Source organism: Oncorhynchus tshawytscha, linkage group LG13, assembly GCF_018296145.1.
Source record: "Oncorhynchus tshawytscha isolate Ot180627B linkage group LG13, Otsh_v2.0, whole genome shotgun sequence".
In the NCBI taxonomy this organism is placed as follows: Eukaryota; Metazoa; Chordata; class Actinopteri; order Salmoniformes; family Salmonidae; genus Oncorhynchus; species Oncorhynchus tshawytscha.
The window spans coordinates 6497254-6507921 of record NC_056441.1 but is presented as its reverse complement, the minus strand read 5'-3'; the positions used below and the strand labels follow the sequence as shown (position 1 = coordinate 6507921).

Below are 10668 nucleotides of genomic sequence, written 5' to 3'. Positions count from 1 at the left end.
AGCTGGGATAGAGATAATCAAGGCCAGCAGGGATAGAGATAATCAAGACCAGCAGGGATAGAGATAAGGCCAGCAAGACCAGCAGCAGGGATAGAGATAATCAAGGTTAGCTGGGATAGAGATAATCAAGGCCAGCAGGGATAGAGATAATCAAGGCCAGCAGGGATAGAGCAGAGATCCAATCGATGGAACAGTAGTGGAGAGGGTAGCAAGTTTTAAGGGATAGAGATAATCAAGACACCAGCAGGGATAGGAGATAAAAAGCACCAGCAGGGAGAGCATCCTGGCGGGCTGTATCACCGCCTGGTAGGCAACTGATCAACCGAAGGCTCTCCAGAGGGTAGTGAGGTCTGCAAGATCAGCGGGGATACCTGCCCTCCAGGACACCTACACAACCCGATGCTACAGGAAGGCCATAAAGATCATCAAGGACATCAACCACCCGGGATAGAGATAAAGCTGGGACCGAGAGGTTCTATCTCAAGGCCATCAGGGTTAAACAGCCACCACCAACATTGAGTGGCTACTGCCAACACACTCAAGACCAGCAGGGATAGAGATAATCAAGGTTGATGGGAAATTATGTAAATATATCACTAGCCACTTTAAACAATGCTACCTTATAGAATGTTAATCAATTGTTCATCATATGATAGAGATAATCAAGGCCAGACTGCATCCTTATGTAATAATGTATCACTAGATAACTATGCCACTTGATAATCTCATATGTATATACTGTACTAGATATCATCTACTGTATCTTGCCTATGCTGCTCTGTACCATCACTCATTCATATATCCTTATGTACATATTCTTTATCCCCTTACACTGTGTATAAGACAGTAGTTTTTTTTTTTTGGAATTGTTAGAGATTACTTGCTCGTTATTACTGCATTGTCGGAACTAGAAGCCATTTCGCTACACTCGCATTAACAGCTAACCATAGTGATAAAATAAAAAATTTGGCCAGATTTGATTTGGGATAGAGATAATCAAGCCCTTAGTGTGTTGTGCTCTGTGTCTGGCAGAAGGAGGGAGGGGGTTTGTCCCAAAGTGACACACACGCACAAGAGTGCGCAAAGACGGCATGTCGGTGTGTCTTCTGTGTGCGGTCTGGTAGGCTGCTGAAGAAAGTAGAGCTATGAAATGGAACTGTTTTGTGATGGGGGGTTTTTGTGTTTTGTGCACCATGCAGTGAGGCGTGTGACGACGTGGCTACTGTACTTCACCGCTCAGTGATGCGATAAAAGTGTTAAAATAACTAACTTTAAATACTTATATGACATATTAATAATAAACAACACGAATGTGTAATACTGTTAAAGGTTAAAGCCTGCACATGCACACAACTAAACATACACACACTCAGACATGCACACACACACACATACATGCATACATGCATGCATACATACACTCGTGGAGGCTCAAATTATATGATGTGCTGCTACTGGTTTCATTGATCAAATGCATTATGGAATCACCTGATATAAATATTCTAGAATATTCAAATTTTTCCCTTCCAATGCCGAACTTTGGAATCTCCACATTCCATCTTGGACAGAGACGGACGGTTCCCAAAGACAAGTCAATGTCCATATGAGAAGGAACAGTCCTCATTTCTTTCTCTTTCTTTCTATCAATGGAATTCCTCTCCAGGACTGTGTTATAATCATCTTCAATGTCAAATCAAATTAAAAACCACAACAATGAAAATAAATAAAAACAAATAAACAACATGAGGAAAACAATATTATGTACAAAAAAAAATTATAACAATAAAACATTTAAATGAATCAATAATAACAATACATTTATAACATCAGTAATAAAAACCCAATAGCTTTCTTTACCGCAGTGAAAGATCATATTTCAGAAACATCACAACTTCTTTCTCTGTTCCGGTCCCATGTTCCCTCTATGAACAAACGATTAGGCAATTCCCATATTGGATCAGAACAAACAAAGCATCTACATGATACTGCCTTCTGAATGCAACAGGAGTTATAAAGACAGATAGATATACTTGCCTATTCATTTCGTATAATGTCATATACACATAAATATGGATATACAAGTGGAAAAGGATTGGAGGAGCTGTGCCTTAATTGGAGGGGAACGGAATCTTTTGAACAGAATGATTAGAACACAGATGGCCCATGCATGGTTCTCAGGATGGAATGTTCCCTTCATTATCTTCCCCAAAATAAACAGACTTTGTAAAAATGGCAGACGGACTTTCTGACGTTGTGACGCAGCGGAGCTCAGCGGAATTCCATCCCATTCTTCCGGAATTCCATCCCATTCTTCCGGAATTCCATCCCATTCTTCCGGAATTCTATCCCATTCTTCCAGAATTCCATCCCATTCTTCCGGCATTCCATCCCATTCTTCCGGAATTCTATCCCATTCTTCCGGAATTCCATCCCATTCTTCCAGAATTCCATCCCATTCTTCCAGAATTCCATCCCATTCTTTCAGAATTCCATCCTTCCGGATCCAGAGAGAGACAGTAAAACACATCGGACAACGGCTTGTTTTTTGTATTCTCAGTTGTCGTATCATCTTCTGAATAATAATGTATGCATGTCCCTTATTTCCTTAAAAAAAAAAAGTAAATAAAATGATCATGATTTTTGCTTTCTCCATCTTGTACACCAAAAATATATGAGTGATGAGAACCATCATAAACTAATTGGAGTTACTATTTCCATAACAATCAGGGTGGGCGTGGGTTAGAACTGGGAGGCGGAGCTGGGGTCACACTGGAGTAGCCGCACGATAGAGGGATCACTTTTGGCACCTTTAATGAACTCTTCCAGTGACAGTTTACCTGGGGGGATGGAGAGAAAAGGGAAAGAGGGAAGTGTGAGAGAGAGAGAGAGAGAGAGAGAGAGGAGCAAAGAGAGAAAGAGAGACAGCGAGTGAGAGAAAGGAAAAACGATACAGGGAGGGGAATGTTAAAATGAGAACAGAGAGGAGGAAGAGAAAGCGATAGGAGAACAGGAATTGAAAGAGAGTAAACGGAAGAATTGAAATACTGACACAAATACTGCTCAGACACTCTCAAAACTGTAACATGACAGTGATCCCCACCCATTCTCCCCACCCATTCTCCCCCATCCCTTGTCCCCCCCCTCTCTCACCATCATTATTGAGGTCCATCTGTCTGAAGATCTTGTCTGTTCTCTTCTCCGGCGTGGCCTCATCCTCCGGCATCTTCATCACAGATGACACCATCTTATAAATGGCCTGAGGAGAGAGGGAGGGAGCAAGTAAGCGAGGGAGGTAAGGAGAGGGATGGAGAGAGGTAGGGAGAGGGATGGAGGTAGGGAGAGGGATGGAGGTAGGGAGAGGGATGGAGGTAGGGAGAGGGAGAGAGAGAGGTAGGGAGAGGGATGGAGGTAGGGAGAGGGATGGAGAGAGGTAGGGAGAGGGATGGAGGTAGAGAGAGGGATAGAGGTAGGGAGAGGGAGAGAGAGAGGTAGGGAGAGGGATGGAGGTAGGGAGAGGGAGAGAGAGAGGTAGGGAGAGGGATGGAGGTAGGGAGAGGAATGGAGGTAGGGAGAGGGATGGAGAGAGGTAGGGAGAGGGATGGAGGTAGAGAGAGGGATAGAGGTAGGGAGAGAAAGGTAGGTAGGGAGAGGGAGGGAGGTAGGGAGAGGGAGAGAGAGGTAGAGTGGGAGGTAGAGAGGGAGGTAGAGGGAGGGAGAGGGTGGGAGGTAGGGAGAGGGAGAGAGGTAGGTAGGGGGAGGGAGGTAGGTAGAGAGGGAGGTAGAGAGGGAGGGAGAGGGAGGGAGGTAGAGAGGGAGGGAGAGGGAGGGAGGTCAGGAGGGAGAGGTAGAGAGCCACTTTTTCTTGTTTTTATCTGATAGGAGTGGAACCCGGTGTGGTCTTCTGCTGCAACAGCCCGTCTGTGACAAGGATCGACGAGTTGTGTTCCCAAGATGCCGTTCTGCACACGACTGTTGTACTGCGCCGTTATTTTCCTGTTTGTGGCCCATCTGTTAGCTTGCCCTATTCTTGCCATTCTTGCCAATTAGCTGTTTTTCGCCCACAGGACTGCTGCTGACTGGATGTTGTTTTGTTTGTCGCACCGAAACAGGAAACCCTAGACAGTGCCGTGCGTGAAAAGTCCAGGAAGTCAGTTGTTTCTGAGATCCTGGATCCGACATGCCCGGCGCCGAACGAACCTACCATGCTCAAAAGTCGCTTAGGTCACTAGTTTTGCCCCATTCTAACGTTCGAATGATGCCTGTCTGCCTGTTTTAATAAGCAACTACGGACATGTGACTGTCTGTAGGAGTGAACGGGGTGGTGTACCTGATAAGTCAGTGTAGGATAATAATAGCAATAGTTAAATAGGATAGGCTTTGACTAGAATGCAGTATATACATATGATTTGGGTAAAACAGTGTGTAAACCAGTGTCATATACAGTGGGGCAAAAAAAGTATTTAGTCAGCCACCAATTGTGCAAGTTCTCCCACTTAAAAAGATGAGGGAGGCCTGTAATTTTCATCATAGGTACACTTCAACTATGACAGGCAAAATGAGAAAAAAAAAATCCAGAAAATCGCATTGTAGGATTTTTAATGAATTTATTTGCAAATTATGGTGGAAAATAAGTATTTGGTCACCTACAAACAAGCAAGATTTCTTCTTTAAGAGGCTCCTCTGTCCTCCACTCGTTACCTGTATTAATGGCACCTGTTTGAACTTGTTATCAGTATAAAAGACACCTGTCCACAACCTCAAAGAGTCACACTCCAAACTCCACTATGGCCAAGACCAAAGAGCTGTCAAAGGACACCAGAAACAAAATTGTAGACCTGCACCAGGCTGGGAAGACTGAATCTGCAATAGGTAAGCAGCTTGGTTGGAGCAATTATTAGGAAATGGAAGAAATACAAGACCACTGATAATCTCCCTCGATCTGGGGCTCCACGCAAGATCTCACCCCGTGGGGTCAAAATGATCACAAGAACGGTGAGCAAAAATCCCAGAACCACACGGGGGGACCTAGTGAATGACTTGCAGAGAGCTGGGACCAAAGTAACAAAGCCTACCATCAGCAAGGGCATTGAAGATGAAACGTGGCTGAGTCTTTCAGCATGACAATGATCCCAAACACACTGCCGGGCAACGAAGGAGTGGCTTCGTAAGAAACATTTCAAGGTCCTGGAGTGGCCTAGCCAGTCTCCAGATCTCAACCCCATAGAAAATCTTTGGAGGGAGTTGAAAGTCCGTATTGCCCAGCAACAGCCCCAAAACATCACTGCTCTAGAGGAGATCTGCATGGAGGAATGGGCCAAAATACCAGCAACAGTGTGTGAAAACCTTGTGAAGACTTACAGAAAACGTTTGACCTCTGTCATTGCCAACAAAGGGTATATAACAAAGTATTGAGAAAAACCTTTGTTATTGACCAAATACTTATTTTCCACCATAATTTGCAAATAAATTCATTAAAAATCATACAATGTGATTTTCTGGATTTTTTTTCTCATTTTGTCTGTCATAGTTGAAGTGTACCTATGATGAAAATTACAGGCCTCTCTCATCAAGTGGGAGACCTTGCACAATTGGTGGCTGACTAAATACTTTTTGCCCCACTGTGTAACTATGTACATAGGGCAGCAGTCTCTAAGGTACAGGGCAGGATACTGGGCGGATGCCGGCTAGTGGAGACTGTTTAACAGTCTGATGGCCTGGAGATAGAAGCTGTTTCTCAGTCTCTTTGTCCCAGCTTTGATGCACCTGTACTGTCTCCATCTTCTAGATGGTAGCGGGGTGAACAGGCAGTGGCTCAGGTGGCTGAGGACACCGAGTGCTGTAGATGTCCTGAAGAGCAGGCAGTGTGCCTCCGATGATGAGTTGGGCTGATCACACCACCCTCTGGAGAGCAGACGGTGCAGTTGCCGTACCAGGCGGTGATACAGCCCGACAGGATGCTCTCAATGGTGCTCCTATAGAAGTTTCTGAGGGTCTTGGGGGCCAAGCATAATTTCTTCAGCCTCCTGAGGTTGAAGAGGAGCCGTTGCGTCTTCCATTCACTGTCTGCGTGAATGGAACATTTCAGATTGTCCAGTGATTTGCACTTGGAGCTTTTCACCCTCTCTTCTGTTTACAGTGTAACTCCCTTCTCTCTCTCTCTCCACCCCCTTCATCACCCCACATCCATCTCCCTCTCTCTCTATAGCTAGCTCTCTCTCTCTCTCGCCACCCCCTTCATCACCCCTCATCCATCTCTCTCTCTCTCAATCCCGCCATCCTCAGTGATAATATCTTGGCCTCTCCCTCTCCTTGCCTCCCCCTCCCCTCCCTTCTCCTCTCTCCTTTTCTTATTTCCTCTTTCTCGCCTCCTTTCCTCTCCCTCTCTCCTCCCTCTCCTCTCCTCTGTCTCTCCTCCTTTCATTCAGCAAAGCAGAACCTCAGTGAGCCCGGGGATAATCCCAGTATTCTGCACACTCAGGGATAAACCCTGGTTAAATTTAACTCACTAATCCTGGAGCACACAGCGCTTGCAACCATACTGCTCTCAGTACAATACAGAACCATCTCTCTCTTTCTTTTCCCCATTTTAATCTATTCTCTCCACCCTTTTTCCTTCTCTTTCTCAAACTTTCCCTATATCTATGTACCCCAATCTGTCTATTTCTCACTCTCTCTTTGTAACTGTCTCCTAAACTGGTAACGACTTCCCAGTTCCAACAAAAACTTGAAAGAACCACACAACACCGTAATTCCCGACCCAAAATATTCATGACCAACCCTACATAACCTCTTCACTGGCCAGCTAACGAAACAATGCTGATGTCACAGGTGTGGTTAATTGCCTGCCCACACACTGATTGAATCAATGTTGTTTATAGGTAATTTCAATGAAATTAAGTTGAATCAATGTTGTTTATAGGTCATTTCAATGAAATTAAGTTGAATCAATGTTGTTTATAGGTCATTTCAATGAAATTAAGTTGAATCAATGTTGTTTATAGGTCATTTCAATGAAATTAAGTTGAATCAATGTTGTTTATAGGTCATTTCAATGAAATTAAGTTGAATCAATGTTGTTTATAGGTCATTTCAATGAAATTAAGTTGAATCAATGTTGTTTATAGGTCATTTCAATGAAATTAAGTTGAATCAATGTTGTTTATAGGTCATTTCAATGAAATTAAGTTGAATCAATGTTGTTTATAGGTCATTTCAATGAAATTAAGTTGAATCAATGTTGTTTAATCATTTCAATGAAATTAAGTTGAATCAATGTTTATAGGTTGTTTATAGGTCATTTCAATGAAATTAAATCAATGTTGAATCAATGTTGTTTATAGGTCATTTCAATGAAATTATAGTTGAATCAATGTTGTTTATAGGTCATTTCAATGAAATTAAGTTGAATCAATGTTGTTTATAGGTCATTTCAATGAAATTAAGTTGAATCAATGTTGTTTATAGGTCATTTCAATGAAATTAAGTTGAATCAATGTTGTTTATAGGTCATTTCAATGAAATTAAGTTGAATCAATGTTGTTTATAGGTCATTTCAATGAAATTAAGTTGAATCAATGTTGTTTATAGGTCATTTCAATGAAATTAAGTTGAATCAATGTTGTTTATAGGTCATTTCAATGAAATTAAGTTGAATCAATGTTGTTTATAGGTCATTTCAATGAAATTAAGTTGAATCAATGTTGTTTATAGGTCATTTCAATGAAATTAAGTTGAATCAATGTTGTTTATAGGTCATTTCAATGAAATTATAGTTGAATCAATGTTGTTTATAGGTCATTTCAATGAAATTAAGTTGAATCAATGTTGTTTATAGGTCATTTCAATGAAATTAAGTTGAATCAATGTTGTTTATAGGTCATTTCAATGAAATTAAGTTGAATCAATGTTGTTTATAGGTCATTTCAATGAAATTAAGTTGAATCAATGTTGTTTATAGGTCATTTCAATGAAATTAAGTTGAATCAATGTTGTTTATAGGTCATTTCAATGAAATTAAGTTGAATCAATGTTGTTTATAGGTCATTTCAATGAAATTAAGTTGAATCAATGTTGTTTATAGGTCATTTCAATGAAATTAAGTTGAATCAATGTTGTTTATAGGTCATTTCAATGAAATTAAGTTGAATCAATGTTGTTTATAGGTCATTTCAATGAAATTAAGTTGAATCAATGTTGTTTATAGGTCATTTCAATGAAATTAAGTTGAATCAATGTTGTTTATAGGTCATTTCAATGAAATTAAGTTGAATCAATGTTGAATTTCAATGAAATTAAGTCAATGTTGTTTATAGGTCATTTCAATGAAATTAATCAATGTTGAATCAATGTTGTTTATAGGTCATTTCAATGAAATTAAGTTGAATCAATGTTGTTTATAGGTCATTTCAATGAAATTAAGTTGAATCAATGTTGTTTATAGGTCATTTCAATGAAATTAAGTTGAATCAATGTTGTTTATAGGTCATTTCAATGAAATTAAGTTGAATCAATGTTGTTTATAGGTCATTTCAATGAAATTAAGTTGAATCAATGTTGTTTATAGGTCATTTCAATGAAATTAAGTTGAATCAATGTTGTTTATAGGTCATTTCAATGAAATTAAGTTGAATCAATGTTGTTTATAGGTCATTTCAATGAAATTGTTCAATGTTGTTTATAGGTCATTTCAATGAAATTAAGTTGAATCAATGTTGTTTATAGGTCATTTCAATGAAATTAAGTTGAATCAATGTTGTTTATAGGTCATTTCAATGAAATTAAGTTGAATCAATGTTGTTTATAGGTCATTTCAATGAAATTAAGTTGAATCAATGTTGTTTATAGGTCATTTCAATGAAATTAAGTTGAATCAATGTTGTTTATAGGTCATTTCAATGAAATTAAGTTGAATCAATGTTGTTTATAGGTCATTTCAATGAAATTAAGTTGAATCAATGTTGTTTATAGGTCATTTCAATGAAATTAAGTTGAATCAATGTTGTTTATAGGTCATTTCAATGAAATTAAGTTGAATCAATGTTGTTTACAGGTCATTTCAATGAAATTAAGTTGAATCAATGTTGTTTATAGGTCATTTCAATGAAATTAAGTTGAATCAATGCAGAATAGACTTTGAATTGATGTCTGGGCCCAGTGGGCTATAATCAAGCCAGAAATGTCATTTATTTTTTAAAACTATTTTCTACATTGTAGAATAATAGTGAAGACATCAAAACTAGAGTGTGCAAATTTGTTGAACACTTTTTTTTGCTACTAGATGATTTTATATGTGTTATTTTATATTTTTGATGTCTTCACTGTTATTCTACAATGTAGAAAATAGTAGAAATAAAGAAGAAACCTCTAAAACGTCTGACTGATACATTAAACAGATTCAGTTTACAATGGTTGCAGCTGTTAAACTAGTTGTTGACATGCTTTTGGGTTAATTTTAAGGTTAAAGGTTTTAATACAGTAGGATAGTAGTATATTTAAGCAATATGGCCTGAAGGGGTGTGGTATATGGCCTGAAGGGGTGTGGTATATGGCCTGAAGGGGGTGTGGTATGTGGCCTGAAGGGGTGTGGTATATGGCCTGAAGGGGTGTGGTATATGCCTGAAGGGGTGTGGTATATGGCCTGAAGGGGTGTGGTATATGGCCTGAAGGGGTGTGGTATATGGCCTGAAGGGGTGTGGTATATGGCCTGAAGGGGTGTGGTATATGGCCTGAAGGGGTGTGGTATATGGCCTGAAGGGGTGCCTGAAGGGGTGTATATGGCCTGAAGGGGTGTGGTATATGGCCTGAAGGGGTGTGGTATATAGCCTGAAGGGGTGTGGTATATGGCCTGAAGGGGTGTGGTATATGGCCTGAAGGGTTGTGGTATATGGCCTGAAGGGGTGTGGAAGGGGTATATGGCCTGAAGGGGTGTTGTATATGGCCTGAAGGGTTGTGGTATATGGCCTGAAGGGGTGTGGTATATGGCCTGAAGGGGTGTGGTATGTGGCCTGAAGGGGTGTGGTATATGGCCTGAAGGGGTGTGGTATATGGCCTGAAGGGGTGTGGTATATGGCCTGAAGGGGTGTGGTATATGGCCTGAAGGGGTGTGGTATATGGCCTGAAGGGGTGTGGTATATGGCCTGAAGGGGTGTGGTATATGGCCTGAAGGGGTGTGGTATATGGCCTGAAGGGTGTGGTATATGGCCTGAAGGGGTGTGGTATATGGCCTGAAGGGGTGTGGTATGTGGCCTGAAGGGGTGTGGTATATGGCCTGATGGCCTGAAGGGGTGTGGTATATGGCCTGAAGCCTGAAGGGGTGTGGTATATGGCCTGAAGGGGTGTGGTATGTGGCCTGAAGGGGTGGGTATATGGCCTTAAGGGGTGTGGTATGTGGCCTGAAGGGGTGTGGTATATGGCCTGAAGGGGTGTGTGGTACATGGCCTTAAGGGGTGTGGTATATGGCCTGAAGGGGTGTGGTACATGGCCTGAAGGGGTGTGGTACATGGCCTGAAGGGGTGTGGTATATGGCCTGAAGGGGTGTGGTACATGGCCTGAAGGGGTGTGGTATATGGCCTGAAGGGGTGTGGTATATGGCCTGAAGGGGTGTGGTATGTGGCCTGAAGGGGTGTGGTACATGGCCTTAAGGGGTGTGGTATATGGCCTGAAGGGGTG

The 10668-nt window shown here is 41.2% G+C and overlaps 1 protein-coding gene across 1 annotated transcript in view; it reads right to left on the bottom strand.

The window, feature by feature from the left end:
* Nucleotides 1-992: 992 nt before the first annotated feature.
* Nucleotides 993-10668, bottom strand: part of LOC112264301 (hippocalcin) — a 90852-nt gene continuing 81176 nt past the window's right edge. The window contains 2 exon segments of the mRNA XM_042295096.1: nucleotides 993-2837; nucleotides 3151-3256. Coding sequence (XP_042151030.1) covers nucleotides 2740-2837; nucleotides 3151-3256 — 204 coding nt within the window. The 3' untranslated portion in view covers nucleotides 993-2739.